At 44.8% G+C, this 17,779-nt stretch overlaps 1 protein-coding gene across 1 annotated transcript in view; it reads right to left on the reverse strand.

The window, feature by feature from the left end:
- Positions 1–17,779, reverse strand: part of LOC122800498 (nucleolar and coiled-body phosphoprotein 1-like) — a 300,585-nt gene that overhangs the window by 42,269 nt on the left and 240,537 nt on the right. Inside the window, exon 6 of the mRNA XM_044069937.1 lies at positions 1,254–1,342. Coding sequence (XP_043925872.1) covers positions 1,254–1,342 — 89 coding nt within the window. The remainder of the gene's footprint in view (positions 1–1,253; positions 1,343–17,779) is intronic.

Raw genomic sequence — 17,779 nt, forward strand, 5'->3', positions numbered from 1 at the left:
AGTCGGAACAGAAAGGCTTCTCTTTTTCTTTTTTTTTCCTGAGAAGTGGTGAGACCTCCGCCTCAGAAAGAGCCTCCGAAAAGGTTTCTTTTAACAAACGCTTGAGGATCAATTTATTCTTCCACTATGCTAAAGTGCGAGTGCTAACATTTTTACACAGGTTACACAGAGGTTGTATCTGGAGGTGAGGAACTGCGAGACCATAGATGCACGAAAGATGCCCGTCAGAAATGGGTATGTTTTGCCCACACTTGTCACACTGTTTGAACCCGGTCATTTCTTTCTTGTCAGACATAGTTGTAAGAGCTTAAGTAGCTAGACAGGAAAGGGCAACAATATAGTTACAAGATATAACCAACAGCAGAAATACCAAAGGAAAACACAGAAGGGAGAAATGATTGTCCCCCCCCCCCCTTTTTTTTTAAAAGACTACCAAAAAGGGTAGGAAAAGGGAGAAAACTCACACACATAGTATACGGTAAAGAGAAGTATTAATCGCTAAGAAAGTGAAGAACTAGAAAGATATTCAGCAATATAGCTATCAAAAAATTCTACTAATTAGCGGAGATCTGGCTTGGTGCGTCTTGATAAGTACGCGAAAACGAGATCTGAAGATAAGATGAGACGGGCACTATGGGTAGGACTTTTTTTGGCTGGCGTGAGCTTGTGTATTGGCTGAGTTGGTTCTGAGGACAGAACCAAAGTCCCATGAGTAAGGAATGAATGAAGATTTACAACATCAGAATATAAATTACATATAACTACTTCACATTCAAAGAAAAATGAAGTCATATACTCATAAATCAAATATTAAAATAATATGAGTAATTTTTAGACTCGAATGAAAATAAAGCTTCAGTGAAATCCTTTGAGACTGAAATAAGTATTCTGAAATTCTGATCAATATGTTCTTATACTCAAAAAACGCATTTCACAACACACGTGATACTATGACTGCCCCAGACTACACTAAGTTTTAGACTGCAATTTCACATATATTTTTCCTCCCTTCTGAGCCAAATTATTTAACAGTAATAATAATTATGATAATGATAATAATAGTAGTAGATAGTAGTAATAGTAACAACAGCATCAATAATAAACTTGTTTTATATAAAAGAGAAGGACTGATGCTTCATACTGCACAGTTACATTTTAATGAAACTTACCATTAAACTGTTCTGTTTTTTTTTTCTTTGCATTTAAAAAATCTGGAAATAAACATGGAGAAAACGTAGCAATGCCTCACTCACCTGAGCAGCCTTCTTTTTCTCCTCATCATCCTCATCTTCAGAATCAGTTTCTTCACTGCTTGTTTCATCCTTTTTTATGACACTGGTTCCTAAGTGAAATTATGAAATGTGTATTATGTTTGATTAACAGTAAACGGCATTAACTCTGAGAAGTAATTACTCTAAAGTGTGGCAGCTTGATGAAAGCAAATTTGTGTAAAAGCTTACCATAAGTGTATTTCTTGCATCTGGGATTCCCTGCCTTGGGTAGCCAGACATCTGGCCAGTATAAAAAAGCCATTGGTTGCTTTAAGGTTTTGTACATTACATGTATGCTCCTCCCGTAGCATAAGGCATAAAGGGGACATCCGGATGTACCATCCTCAGAACTGATAGCCCCAGTAGAAACACCAGTCCAAGGAAAACCAAAAGGTAACCAGTATATCCAGAAGAAAATTCAACCAGAGAGGAGGGAAGGAGTGAATACTGCAACAGTGAAGGAAAGGACATCTGTTATGGTAAAATTTTACACAATTGTACTATGTCCTTTCCTTCACTGTTGTACTATTCCTTACCTCTGGGAGACTGCCAAAGCTCAAGAAGAAACTTGGGAGGAGGAAGGACCACCACAGCCCTCTAGGAAGCCATGAAGGATAGCCCTAGCAAAACCAGCTCTAGCTCTGGAGACTCAATCCAACTTGTTGTGCTTGGTAAAAGTATGCACAGAAGTCCAGGTAGCTGCTTCAGGAATAGAGTTAGTATCCAACCCCTTGAAAAAGCACCACAAGAAGCCACAGCTCTAGTCAGCCTTTACAGAAGGAAGGTGCTTACCATGAAAAGAACAACAAAAAACAGCTTTAGAGATCCAAGAAGAAACAGTTTGCTTGGATACACGTAATCCTAGGAACCCTGGATGAAAATAAACAAACAAATGATCAGATGTTCTAATAGACAAATCCTAGGAACCCAGGATGAAAAGAAACAAACACATTGTCAGATGTTCTAATAGACTTGGTCTTATCCAAATAAAAGCCAAGTTGTTTATGCACATCCAAAGTATGCAGAACCCTCTCACCAGCAGATTGTGGATAGAGACAAAGACGCAAATGAATACCGATTCAGTGACAACTCATTAAACACCTTGGGCATAAAAGAAGGATTAGTATGCAAGGACACCCTGTCCTTATGAAATACCAAAAAAAGGAGGACAAGCCACAAGGGCTTGAAGCTGTGACACCCATCTGGCAGAAGTAAGGACCAACAAAAGAACAGTCTTCCAAGAGCAATGCTGCAAGGAACCTGAAGCAGCAGGCTTAAAAGGAGCCTGAGTCAACTTCTCCAAAACAAAATTAAGATCCCAGAGAGGAGGAACAGGCTTCATGGGAGTCCTAATATGAAGAACATCTTTAATGAATTGTTTAACTTCAAATCTAGGAGATAAAGGCAGAAAAGCAGACACAGCTCATAAGTGATCCTTAACAGAAGACTAGGCCAAATCAGCACTGAGCAACTCACAGAAATACGAAAGAACCAAAGGAACATCCACAGTAAGTGGATGCAGTTTATGAGATAGACACCAAAAGGAAAGCCTCTTCCATTTGCATAAGTAGGATTTCCTAGTATTGAGTTTCCTAGTCTCCTGCAGGACCCTAAGCATGTCCTCAGGAAAAAAAAAAAAGGTGTCTGTGGAATCAAAATCCTTTCACCCACAGTGTCAGCTGAGGAGTGAACAGCTGGGGATGGATGTCAGATCCCTTGTCTTGTGTGCGTAGGTCCACCCTGTGAGATAATTTGTGATGCTTGCCCTTGGTTAAATACAGAAGAGGGATTGTCCTTGGTTAAATACAGAAGAGGGAACCAATGCTGTCTTGGCCAAAAGCGAGTCACCAACAAGATTTTGGGAGCGAATGAGGGAAGGGGAGGGAATGCATAAAGAAGCATCCCCTTCCAAAAAAAAAAAGAGAGGGTGTCCACCTTCTACACCAGAGGACCTGGGACTCTGGCACAAAATAGAGGAAGTTGTCTGTTCAGAGGGGAGGTAAACAGATCTACTTGAGAAGTACCCCACTGCTGGACAATGTCCAGAAACACATCCCTGTGAGGCATCCATTCGTGGGATTGAGTTAAGGAGCTTCTCAAAGTGTTTGCCACAATGTTTTGACCTTAGGGAATGTAAATTGCCTGAAGAATCCCTTGAAACTGGACAGCAATATCCCATAACAGGAGTGCCAATCGGCAAAGAAGGCAAGATCTAGCTCCCCCTGTTTGTTTATATACCACATCACTGTGTTATTGACTGTGAATACCTTGAGATGTCCTGGGGAGAAGAGAGGATGAAAAGCATGAAGGGTCAGCAGAAGGGCTCTCATCTCTGACACTGATGTGCTCCTTTTGTTGAAGGGATCACCACCACCCCCCCCCACACACACACACACACACACACACCTTTAGGGAGCCAAAAGCTGCTCTGCTCCTCATCCCACGTAAGAAGCATCTGTGAACAGTTCCTTTGATGGAAGAGGGGAATGAAAAGGGAGCCCTGAATTTAGAGAGAACTGCTGGATCCACCAGTGAAGTTCCATCTTGAGGCAAGATAGAAGAGGAACTGCAAATTCTAGAGGATGGGCATGTTGAAGCCAAACTGACTTCAGGAACCAATGGAACTTTCTCATGTGGGGTTTGGCTAGAGGAAGCATAGGGATGGTGGATGCCATGAAACCCAAAGCTCTCAAATTCCCTGGCTGTAATGGAGGGCAGAGGAGGAATAGTTTGAAAGAAGGAAATGAGAGTTAAGACTCTGGGAGGAGGCAGGGATGCCAGCACAGGCACTGTCCGAATCCTGTAACCCAGAAAGACATGATCCTGAGAAGGAGTCAGAGAAGACGTTTTGAAGTTTACTGCTAATCCCAGGCTCTGAAGAAGGGAAATGGCAAAATGAAGATTTTGCAACAGGATCTCTGGATAGGAGACCTGAGTCAGCAGGTCACCCAAGTAAGGAAATACTTGGATCCCCTGAAGCCTGCAAAACGCAATCAGAGAAGCGAGGCATTTGTTGAATACTCTTGGAGCAGTAGAAATGGCAAAGCACAGAACTGAAAATGCCAGGAGGCAACAGAAAAATGCAAAAACTTCCTGAAATTGGAATGGATAGGACTATGGAGATAAGCATCCTTGAGATCCAGAGACACCATATAAGCCTGAGGAATTAAAAGGGGTTAAAAGAGTCTGGAAGAACAGCATTCAAAAAGTCGGCACTTTCAGAAAAGTATTTAGATAAGATAGGTCTAGGATATGTCTCCAAGTACCCTCATTTCTGGGTACTAGAAATATCCTGGAGTAAAAACCCCTCCCCCCTTTGGGACACAGGCACCTCTTGAATAGTACCCGGAGTGAAAAGGTCTCGAAAAGCTTCTGGGGAAAAATGGAAGCTGTTCCCAAGGAGGCTGAGGCATGCCCATAAAAAAATGAGATTTCCATACCATGAAATACCCCGGGTGAATAATGGAGAGAACCCATGAACATAATCTGAAGCCAAACAGAAAGAGATAGAAAAAGGTGAAGAGAAAGAGGAAAGTGGCTGGGAAGAGACAAGTCAGACAGCACCTGGTTTATCTGGAAAGGAAGACATCTGAGACCCTGAAGTCTGGGCAGCCTTAGCAGGAAGAGCCCACTTGACACTCTTTTGGCCCTTAGGAAGACGGCGAGATTGTGTGCAAACAAAAGCAGGCTTATTAGGGTAGTTTCTCTGAAATTTAGGAACAGGAGAGACAAACACACATTTGAGTTCCTTTAAGGCCTTCCCCTTATCCTAAAGGGACTTACAAAAATCAGCAGCAGCTTCCCCAAACAAGTGTTTATTATCAAGAGAGGCATCCATCAGCTTAGCCTTGATATCATCAGGCAATGGTTGCAGCGGAAGCCAAGAATACCTCTTCATCGCTGAACCAAAAGCAACAGCCCTAGAAGAAGCATCTGCTGCATCATAACTACACTTGATAGAATAACGAACCATCTGTGAGGAAGTCCCTAACATGGAAAGAGCAGAAGCTTTACCCTCAGAGTCTGGAAAAAAAGAAATAATCTGACAAGCCTGACAAAGGAAAGTCAATGCATACCTGGACATATGGGTCTGATAACAGCCCTAAAAGCCTAGGTAGCTGAAGTGTAAACCTTCTTACCTAGCCTTTCCACGGTTCTGCTGTCTTGATCAGAAGGCAGTAACTGGGGCAAAGAATTGAGAGGGCTTGTCAAAGGCTACAGACACCACTGAGAGATCACCAGGACACTTGTACAAAAAGTTAGTCCTCAGGCACTCTATAAAACCTATCACGCTTTTTGGGAGCAAGAAGCAAAAAATTAGGGGCTTTAAAGGCATTTGAAAATACATCCAACAAAGTGGTCAAAACAGGTGGAATAGCAAAATATTTTGATCTGCAGCAACTCACAGTACCATTTACGGACTTCAGAGACATGAGCACAATCCCATTAAAAAAACACCATCATCCTGGAGATTGTGTCCCAAAAGAAATTTCTTCCAAGGGAGTATCAGGACTGGCAGATTCCTCTTCCTCGGTCCCATAGTCCAAAGGAGAAGGAATTTAGAAAGAGTAAGCAAGAAATTCCTCATCAGAATCCAAAACTCCTCCTCAGAGATATCCTGTTCCCTTGGCCTTAAGTGGAGTAAGAGGATTGGGAGGGGGGGCTGGAACAGAAACTCCCCGAGGAGGTTTCAATGCCATCAAAGCATTAAAGAAACCCGAGTGAAGGCCTGCCACTCACTCTGAGGATCCCTAGGAATAGGAGAAACATGTTTACTTTTGTTTTTTCTTTAATTTGGGATGTCTGCACTGTAAAACTTAAAGGCTCTGACCCAGGACGGCATACAACAGTAGTAGAAAATTCTTCCTTAACTAAAAACTGAGGAACACCCAGAGGCCCCTCGGAAATAATCAACTGTGGTTCCTCCTGAATGTCCGAAAACGGATGTCTGCAAAGCCTCATCGGAAGTGCTGAAAGCCAGATTCCAGCCGGGCTCCAACCTGGTCACGGCAAAGGAATCTGACAAAACCAGGCAAACCTCCAGGTTCTCACTCACCTTGTGAAAAATGTCTGGCAGAGGCTGGACAGCGGAAGATTCTGGTCGTGGTTTCTTAACCACCTTCTTCCCCAACGGCTGATCCTTCGAGCGAGAAGTTCCTTCCATGGTATACTGAGAGAGCAGCTTAAGTCTCTGTTTCTCCAAATACAATGCTAGGGAGGAAAGCCTACTACGCAGAATCTTCAGTATGAAAGCCTGACAGAACAGGATCTATGGTTGTGAGAGGCACCTACATAAGATAAATACTGTTTGTGGTGGTCTTTATGGGGAATCTGTCTCCCACACTGACATTTACCCTTCCTGGATGACATGAAACCCCAGAAGCAACCAAAAGGCAAGAAAAAACAAAACCTCAATGAGGCACTTATCTGCAAAGGCTCAGAAACTTGGAAACAGAACACAGGCATTCAGACAGATGATCGAGAGATATGTTTGGACTGGCGGCAAAGAAGTTCTGAGGATGGTGCGTCTGGGCTTCACGTTTATGCCCTACACTATTGCAAGCAGCATACGTGTGACGTACAGCATACCTTAAAGCAACCAAAGGCTTTTGCATACTGGCCGGACATCGGGCTACCCAAGGCAGGCAACCTCAGATGTAAGGGATACTGCAACTAGTGAATGGAAGGACATCTACATGATTCTATTGCCCTTTTAACAACTGATCAGCTTTCCTGTGTGGTTTAGTTCTGTGTAAATAGAAACGCAACCATCATTGTACATCCAACAAATGCAGCATGTATTCACCTTTATTGGAGTAATTAGGGAAGAATACAGGCAAGTGAATGGTCCGATTAATATTTGTCTCTGAGGCGACAGGTTCGTTCTGAGTGGGAATCTTATCTTTAAAGGAGGTAATATATCGTGGCTGGGAAGACAGAGCTTGCAATTCTGACACTCTTCTTGCTGAAGTAATGGCCACTAGAAAGGTAGTCTTCAGAGATAAAATTTTAAATCACATGAGCTAGCAGGTTCAATTAGTCTCTGAGCAAGTCCCTGATGTACCAAGGTGAGATCCCAAGGAGGGGTGGAGTCTTTTATTGGAGGCCTGAGATGCAAAACTCCTTTCATAAAGGCCCTATATAGTCTAGAAGTGGAGATGGGAGAAGGAAAGCTATTACCCTTCCCCACTTGGAAATTCGTGATAACTGCAAGTTGCAACTTTATAGTGGAAAAGCTAGCTACGTGCTGAAAAAGCGAGCTGAGAAACATACGGATGCCCAGGAGTGAAGCAGAAAAAGGATCAACATTCCTCTGCAATGCCCAGATGGAAAACCTCTTCCATTTACTGTGATATACTTTCTTGGTGGATTCTGAGAAGCAAGAATAATTTCCCGAACCAGGGAGGCTATCCTGGACTTTCGTAGAATCACTGGAAGTGGAGAAACCAAGCGGTCAATTTGAGGGATCAAAGATTGTGAATCTGGCACTCTGACGGATGGGAAATAAGATCCTGTCTGGCATCCAGTATCCATGAAGGATATCTGCTGTGAGACAGCAGAAAGGGGAACCATACCCGACAAGGCCAGTAAGGGGCAATGAGGATTAAATTGGTCTTCAACCTGCTGGCTTTCTGCAAAACCTTGGGTATCAAGGGAATCAGAGGATAAGCATACAGGAGGCTCAGGGACCAATTGCGGACTAGAGCATCCCTGGGGGACTACCACAAGGGGGAGAACAGAGTGAAGTACTTGCTGCATTTGTTTAGGGGAGAGGAAAAGTCGTCGCAGCAAGGCTAGTCCCAATGGCTGAACATTTGATTCTCTACTGATTGATTCAGGGACCACTAGAGTGGACTTAGCATTGATCTGCTCAGTCTGTCCACCATAACTTTGGACCCCCCCCGGGAAGTGCATTGCAATAAGAAAGCTTTTTGAAGAGATCACCCATTCCCAAACCCTCATGACCTCCCTGCACAATGGGTACGAACAGGTTCCCCCTGTTTGTTGATGTACCAAACCACTGACATATTGTCGTTAAGAATTGCAATTGTCCTCAGAGGAAGGCAGTTCTAAAAGACTTGCAACATCAGAAGGACCGCTCATCTCCAGTACACTTACGTGCAACTGGGTCTCTCTCATGGACCACGTGCCTTGGACCATCTTTCCCTGGAAATGCCACATCCACCCCAACAGGGAGGCACCCGTGGTCACAGTGGCTGCAGTTGGGGGAAGAATGAAGGGTTTGCAGAGATGGAGGTAGTCTAAGGATCCACTGCAGATGGTGCCTGCAAATTGGAGTCAGCCTAAATGGGGTTGACAACGGATGGAGCAGAACAGACCACTGGATCTCTAGGGTCCACTGGAGAACGCAGATGAAGAACATGGCTAGAGGGACCATAAGAATGACAGCTGACATGGATCCTAGGACCATGAGGACCAGTAGAGCTGGCGGTTCAGGGTATCTAGTAACAGATGAACCTGCTGTCGCAAGGATCTTATTCTCTGTGAAGGTAAAGCTGCTATGTGTGTGTGTGTGTGTGTGTGTGTGTGTGTGTGTGTGTGTGTGTGTGTGTGTGTGTGTGTGTGTGTGTTCAACTGCATTCCTATGAATTTGATGTCCTGTACAGGAGACAACTTAAACTCTGACAGGCTCACTGTAATTCCCAGGCAATTGAACAGTTGTAACATAATCTGAATAGCCTGAAGTAGCTGATGTCTTGTAGGTTCCATTAGGAGCCAATCGTCCAAGTATAGAAACACCTGGAATCCTCACAGGTGGAGGTGAGCTGCAACCACTGGCATGCATTTGATGAACACCCAGGGGGGCAGTGGTGAGACCAAAGGTCAGTGCTCCGAATTGGTAATGATTGGCCCCAGCCTTAAGTACAGTTATCTCCTAGAGCACCCGTCTATTTTGAGATGACAGTAAGTGCCCTGCAGATCTACAGAGTATATCCAATCATCCTTGCGCAGAAGCAGCAGAATGGACTGCACCGTAACCATGCAGAACTTCGACTTTTTTACAAACGAATTCAGACAGCTTAAATCCAACATTGGTTGAAGGTCCCCTGTTCTCTTTGGCACCAAAAAGAACTGCAAGCTCCACATCCTTGTTGTTCGGGAGGGACCTCCTGGATGACTCTTTTTTTTTTCTAGAAGTTTTTGAACCGCTAGAAGGGCACTCTCCTTATGACTGGGTTGCATATCACGGAACTACATCCCGGAACTGAAAGGAGAAAGGGAAAGGGAATATAGTAGCCTCTGGAAATTATATTTAACACCTAGGTGTCGTTTTGTTATGTTTGTTCACGCATTTGGGTGTAACAATAGCCTACCCCGACTGTCTCCAGAGTAGGACAGCCAGGCAGAGCCTCAGGAGCACTGATAGGGCCAGTAGCAGAAGGGTTCTCTGAAGCCATGATTTTGTGGACCCCCTCTCCTTCTGGGGCAACGATGACCATTAAATACTCTCCCTCTGCTTCTAGAAGAGGCTTCATCCTGCAAATCGGGAAAAGACCCTTCAAGAGTTATGGAACCACATCTTCTTCCCACTCTGTTGGTTCTTGGAGAAGGTCCACTGGGGAAAACAAAACTTGATCCGTATGGCAGAGGGGGTCTTCCCATCTTGCTCGCTGCAGGTATGACTCTTTTTTACTGACGGCCCAAACAAAGAACTGCCAAAGGGGGTGTTAATGAATACTACCTTTAAAAGGAGTCTGCAAACCCAAACAACCTCATCCCTAAGGCCTATGCCTGAACCAGCTGCTCGAGAGGTTCATTCCTCAGCATGGAAAATTAAAGAGTTATGTACTTACCATAACTTGGAATCTGTGCTATCCAATGTCAATATTCATCACGGATGGGTCTTGGATCCAACCTTGGATCCGGGCTGGCAACTAATGTACAGATGAAGAGCACAAGCTCCTCTTCCCATAATCCCCTGCTAACCTCTAAACCTCGGACAGAGTTTGCTGAACAAATAGGAGTGCAGAAAATTCTGTGTAGGAAAAAAATATCCCAAAACGGAACCATCCTAGCTCTACCAGATCCCCAGAAGGCAGGGGGAAGGAGGGAGGGAATGTAATGAATGACGACACTGGATAGCACAGATTCCTAGTTATGGTAAGTACATAGCTCTCTATCTGATGCTATCTGTGTCATTATTCATCATGGATGGGTCAGAATCCTCAGCTACTAAGAGCCCAAAGTGGCCTCAAGGAAGGATATGCTGAAGCACAGAGGAACCAAAAGAAGCCCTGTTCCTAGACACCAGCTCCATCTTACAGTGTGAAGCAAAGGTGTGGGGATTAGACAAAGTAGCAGCAGCACAAATCCCATCCAATGAAAGTTTAGCTAAGAAGTTTGATGATGTAGCAATAGACCTAATAGAATGGGCCTTAACTGGTCTGGATAACTCCATATGTTTGCTATCATAAACAAAGGAAATGCAACTAGCAACCCATCTGGACAGAGTCACTTTAGTAACCATCAGGCCTTTTCTAGCTTGAGAAATGGCCAAGAAAAGCTGGTCCGACTTCTGAAATTCCTCAGTCCTTTTCAGATATAAACATAATTGCCTATGAACATCTAAACAATGCAATATGTATTCGCCCTTATTAGAGTAATTAGGAGAGAAAAAAAAAGAAGTTATGTCCTTATCATAACATTCCATCTGTTTTGTTCATCTTCATTCATTCCTTACTGATGGGCATCGGTTCCATCCTCGGAACAGAGTTGGACGTTATAACAAGCTCGCTCCAGCCAAAAAACTCTCGAGCTAAGCTTACCCACAGTGCCTCTATCACCTCAGATTGAGTTTACTCATAAGAAAAAAGGGAGAAAACAGAGGCTTTATTTGAGCAAATTCCCTATTATGAGGTAGGACCAAATCCAAACCTCCAGGAGTCTTTCAGAGGGGATAGGAGGGTGGGAAGTAATGAATGAAAGGGTGTTGTTAATTTTCATTCATTCATTACTGATGGGACAGAGTCCCTAGCTACCTTATGTCCTGAGAGGTCCTATAGAAGGATGTTCCTGAGCACCACTGAACCAGTCCAATTTGTAATGAGTGATAAAGGTATGAGTAGTAGTCCATGTTGCTGCTGCACAAACGTCATCCATGGAAGCTCCTGAATGGAAGGCAACAGATGTCGCAACTGATCTGGTTGTATGTACTTTGACCTTAGTTGGCAGAAGGACTTTGTATTTCCTTTGCCTACCAACAAAACAATCTCTCAGCCATTTAGCTATTAAAGTTACTTTAGAAACAGATTTTCCCAATTTTGGTCCTGAAAAGGATACGAATTATTGGTCAAACGTTCGTAGTGATTTAGTCCTGTCCAAGTAGAAATGTAATTGTCTATGCACGTCAAGCAAATGCAGGCAATATTCTCCATTATTAGCAAAACTGGAAAAGAAGACTGGCAAATCAATTGTTTGATTAATAGTCAAATCTGAAATAACTTTGGGTAAGAATGAAGGATTAAGTCTGGAGTGATACTCTGTCTCTATGGAAAACCATGTAAGGACGTTTTATGCACAAAGCTTGCAGTTCAGATATTCGCCTTGCTGAGGTAATAGCTACCAAGAAGAGTTTTCCAGGATAAAAATTTTATATCGCAAGTGGCAGCAGGCTCGAAAGGAGGATATGTCAAGGATTGTAGAACTAATGACAAATTCCAAGGTTCAATTGGCTCTTAGAAGTGTGGTCTAATGTGCGTGACACCTTTCAAAAAGGTTTTACAGAGATGGTGAGATATCAAGGACAAGTCCTGAAAGCCATTGTGAAAGTTCAAGATAGCCACCAGGTGTACTCTAATAGTGGAAGCTGCTGCTCCTGAATGTTGGAGATTTGATAAATAGTCCAGTACAGAACTCACTGAAGCTGAGAAGGGGTCAAGTCCTTTCTCGTGAGACCAAATTATGAATATTCTCCACTTGCCAAGATAAAAGTTTTCTAGTGGATGACTTGTGGGAAGCCAGAAGAATGTTTCGTATAGGGGTGAATAAATTATTCTGCCTGGCAATCACTGGAAGTGGAGGAACCAAGCTGTCAGCTTGAGACTCGATATGTTTGAATGGATCAACCCTTGCAGGTGCGATAGCAATTCCAGAGTTGGATCCAAAATCTACAGTCGACGGACTAGGTGAGGCCAAAGGAAGGGAACCCAAACTTGTCAGGGTCAAAAGGGTGCAATGAGGATTACTCTGCTTCTCAACCGAAGAGCTTTCTTTAAAAATTGTGGGATCAGAGGAAGAGGAGGGAAAGCATAAAAAAGTCCTGTAGGTCAATCATGTATTAGAGCGTCCCTTGTGGACCCCCCCCCCCGAGGGGAACTTAGGGCAAAGCAGCTGCTGCATTTGTGGTTTGTGAGGGATGCGAACAAACCACAGCAAGGCTGGCCCCAGCGACTGAAGATCTTTGTCGCTCTGGCAGGGTTAAGGGACCACTCGTGAGGCAGGAGAATGCATCTGCTCAGCTTGTCTGTAATTATTCTATCGGAAAGCAGTTGAAAGATATCGCCCATTGCCAAATTCTCATGGCTTCTCGACACAACGGCTAGGATTTGGTTCCCCGTTGTTTGTTGATATACCAGACTACGGACATGTTGTCCGACTGGATAGCAATTGTCGCTGATGGGAGGACAGATTGGAATGCTTGCAACACTAGAGGCATTGCCCTCAGTTCTAGAATACTGAGATACAGGTTGGCCTCCAGAGGGAACCAAGTGCCTTGGACCGTTTTTCCCTGGAAGTGCCCCCCCAACTCATCCGGGAAGTGTCCGTGGTCACTATGGCCTTGGGCTGGGGGGGCAGACTCCACAAGTCTTTTTCTGGCTTCATCCACCAAGTTAAGTCTTGTTTGCATCGATTTGTTATGCGGATCTGAAAGGACATAGGATGAGTTAGAGGGGACTACTGTGCTGCTAAAATCATTGTAGGAGTCATGTGTAGTCTTGCTAGGGGAACTACAGTAATCGATGCTGCCACTGATCCTAGTAGCTGAAGGACTACCAGAGCTGAAACCTTGTTTTGTGAGAGTATCACCCAGCGTTGAGACCTTACTCTTTATAACCTGTGAAGTGGAAAGGCGACTAGCCAAGACTTGAGTGTTGAAAGTTATCCTTATGAATTCCAAATTATGAGTAGGAGTCAATTAGGATTTTTCTCCATTTACCGAGATCCCCAAGGATCTTGCTAGTTCTAGGGTGTAATGTAAGGCTGTAACCAGCAGATGCTTCGTAGGGGTGGTAAGGAGACAATCATCTAAATATGGAAATGCCCGGAATCCTTGCAGTCTCAAGTGAGCCGTTACCACTGCCATGCATTTGGTGAACACTCAGAGCCACAAACAGACCAAAGGGAAGCACTCTGAATTGGTAGTGGTTGGCTCCCACCCAGAAGTGGAGGAATCTCTTGGAGCGTTTACGTGGTAATGTGCATTCTGGAGACCTATCGAGCACATCCAATAGTCTTTCTCCACAAACAGAAGGATATTCTGAACCTTGACCATTCGGAATTTTGTCTGTCTGACAAACTTGCTTAGGATGCAGAGGTCCAAAATTTGCATCCAGTCCCCTGTCTTTTTTGGCACTAAAGAACCTTGAGTAAAATCTGGATTCTATCTGGTCTGGTGGGGCTGTCTGGATGACTTTACATGCAGCTTTTGTATTTCCCAAGCTGCTGCTTTCAGATGACTGGGTGGGACGTCAGAAATTTGCCTTTGCAGCTTCGGGAAAGAATCAAAAGGAATGTGATAACCTCTGGTAATTATCGTCTGCACCCAGGAATCTGTTATGGTTGCCAGGCAAGGTGGTGCAGAGAAAAACATCCCCTGACTACTTCCAGAGGTAAGCAACCGGGCCATTTCAGGAACGCTGATAGAGCTGTCCAAAGAATGAGTCTCTGGATCCCTGATTATGCAGAACACCCTCTGCCTCTGGGAGGGGGGGGGGGGGAGTGCCTTCCTGACGAGTTCCCACCCTCTGCCCTGGGGAGAAAACTCGCCATATATGTCGCTGAAAGGACTCTGGGCTTTTCTGTACCACATCTTTTTACTCCTCTGATTCCTAGAAAAGAATCGCTGGGGAGTGGAAAAATACACGCCCAAGGCAAACAGGGTCTTGCCGTCCTTTTCACACCTGGCTAATGTGTCTTTGACCTTTGGGCCAAAAAGAGACGAAGCTTCCATGGGAGAGTTGAGAAAGACTTAAAGGGGTCCACAAAATCACATAGGCACATCCAGGTGTGATGTCTCATGACAACACCTGCACCAGCTGCTCTAGCCACCCCTTCAGTAGTATGAGAAATCAACCGCATGGACGAATTAGATATGGACTCCAGGGTGGCAAGCAATGAGGCAACTTTGTCATGCACCTCATCAGATACTGCTCCTGCTAGGGTTCCATAGAGTTCCGTAATCAGGTCTCTCTGGACACGGGTAAAATGCACCAAGTAATTCAAGGACTGAATGGCAAAGGTCAACGAAGTATATACCTGCTTCCCTAACCTGTCCATCGCTAGAGACTCCCTGTTTGGAGGATGGATAGTGGGAATTTCCTCGGCGAGTTCTTTCCCAACGGCCGCCACTGCCACCATAGTGTATACTGGTAAGCCTTTGGATCAGCAGGGGTTGTCCTCTGGAGGGGAGAGAATTTTGTCTGGTCTTCGGGGGATAGATTCAACAGTATCAGGATTCCTCCAAGCGAGCTGGACAATGAGCTGAAGTAGATCATCTGCAGCCGGGGTCACCCAGGAAAGCAGAGGGTCGAGCACGGAAAGCCTTCAACAATACAGTCTCCTGAGAGGAAGGGTTGGTGGGCTTCCAGTCTCCCCGTTCCTTTAAAATTTCTAGTGAGTCTCCAAAGGAGACATCCTCACGGGGCAACCATGGGGACCCTTCCCCTTCGTCGTAATCTGTATCTTCAGTAAGTTATTCTTCAGGGGAATCTATGTGCTTCCTCTTGCATAACCTCTTACAGGGTACCTCCTCAGCAGGGGCATCTAAAGAAGAACACACTAAGACATACTCGGAGGCTCTGAGTAAAAATTTACCTAAACAGCAGAGGCCTCCAAAGCAGACACCCAAGCAACTGCAAACTCAATACACCACACAAACAACACATAAACAACAAAATCAGTGTGCAAAGCAGTCACTGCCCTTAAGGCCAAATACAACACCAAACATACTTGTCATAGGTGACTCCATAGTCGGACACACTGACGTCCCACTCACCAGGCTGAACAAGGAGAGGGTCACGGTAAGCTGCCTATCTGGCGCTAGAATCCGCCACATAACACAAGCACTCAGGTCACTCCACGGCAAGTACAAGTATGACACAGTCATTGTCCATGCTGGTGTGAACGACCCGAGACGTACCTCCCTAGACTACATGAAAAGAGACAGAGGAGCTCTCTGATTATGTAGCCCAGGCAGGTATGACCCTGACCCTGAGCAGTATCCTTCCTTCACCAAGAATGATGCCACAATATAGTGACAAGATGATCAGCTTTAACAATTGGCTTAATTTCTGGTGTCATTCAAAGGGGATCCAGTGCCTGTCTGCCTGGGATGACATGCTCGACAAGCCACGCTGCTTCGCAAGGGACGGCTTGCACCTGTCACCCCTGGGATTCCGGATATTGGCTAAGGCTCTTGCCACCCCCATAATGCCTTTTTTAGGCAAGGCTCAAATTCTAAACCTACCACCCTAGAAAACAAAAACGTGAGGAAACTAAGGGTAATGCTGCTCAATGCCAGAAGTCTAAATCTCAAAATGCACGCACTCGAGGCCCTTCTCAGTATGGAGAACATCGATGTCTGTGCTGTGACTGAAACCTGGTTCAAGGCTCCTGAGAGCACCCCGGCACTATCAGGTTTCATCTCATATCATGCGTTCCGGCCCCAAAACCCGGACCACACCACAAAAGGAGGGGGTGTATCCATATTCATCAAGGATACCCACACCTCCAGGTTGGTGGCTACGCACGAAGCATCGGAAACCATCCAGGTGCAATTAACCATAGGCAAAACTGCTCTACAATTTGTAGCATGCTACAGGCCACCCTCTCAAACTCAGGAAACCCACACAGCCTTCCTGAAGACAATGGAGGGTATAAATGTATCACCAAACACCATCATATTGGGTGACTTCAACTACCCGAATATAGACTGGAAACATTACTCAAGCCCAAACTTTCTAGCCCAAAGGTTCCTGGAGTTCATAAATTCAAATGCCATGGAACAACTAGTCACCGCCCCCACAAGAGGAGAAAATATACTAGATCTCATCATCACGAACATGGGGACAAAAATGCTCCACACCGGAAGTGTGTCCCTCATTGGTGAGATCAGATCATAAACTAATCTCACTAGAAATCCACATCCCGCCCCCACCCCAAACAAAAAAGACGACAGTGAAGAACTTCTCTAAAGCAAACTTCACACTACTCAAGACAGGTGTGGTATCCTTCAAGGCCCCCGAGCCAATGGAAACCACAACCCAAGCTGCGGAAGCCCTTACAAATGCCTTCTATGAACACCTTCAGGACTGCATGGATCAGGCAATCCCAAATAAAACCAAGACTCTTTCCACCAAGGGCAAACGTCCAGTCTGGTGGACCCCAGCCATAAACAAACTTTATAATAAGAGGAGAAAGCTATTACATGACAGAGCAAAATCACAAAAAGGGAAGGCATCTTTGATTAGCACTAGCAAGAAACTACGATCCCTCATAAAATCATCCAAGGCCAACTTTGAGAGAAAAATTGCCATAGATTCAAAAGATAATCATAAGGCCTTCTTCAGCTATGTCAGAAACCTGGGTGGAAACTCCCAGATATGCTCAGAATTAGTCCAAAATGATACAAAAATCACTGAACCCACAGACATTGCCAACATACTGGCAGACAGGTTCAGCGCAAACTTCACCCCCCCCCCAAAAGGAGAGATAACTATCCCAACTAAGTGTAGCCTCCCAGACATCTCAAATGCGCAGGTGAAAGCTGCTCTCTCTAAAGCTAAAAACACAGCATCAATGGGACCGGATGGGGTCCCCGGCTGTGTGCTACATGAACTTAATGAAGAACTAAACCCGCACATAAGGCAGCTGTTTAATCTTAGCCTCACCACAGGATATGTGCCCAAAGAGTGGCATATGGCAACTGTGGTTCCACTCCACAAAGGCGGTGCATCTACGGACCCTGGTAATTACCGCCCCATAAGCTTAACAAGCCTGGTCTGCAAAGCTATGGAGAGGATCATAATGGAAATCAAACAAGGACATAGGGGACTTGCAGACCTTGGACCCAACCCAGTTTGGCTTTGTCAAGGGCAGATCTTGCCTTTTGAACTTGGTCGACTTCTTCGAAACAGTCACCAAGGCCATTGATGAGGGAAAGGCAGTCCATACAGCCTACCTTGACCTTGCAAAAGCTTTCGACACAATACCCCACTCGGGTATTATAGAGAAACTTACCAGCTTAAATGTAAACCCATATGTCACAA

Source organism: Protopterus annectens, chromosome 4.part0 (assembly GCF_019279795.1).
Source record: "Protopterus annectens isolate FY-2018-M chromosome 4.part0, PAN1.0, whole genome shotgun sequence".
Taxonomy (NCBI): domain Eukaryota; kingdom Metazoa; phylum Chordata; order Ceratodontiformes; family Protopteridae; genus Protopterus; species Protopterus annectens.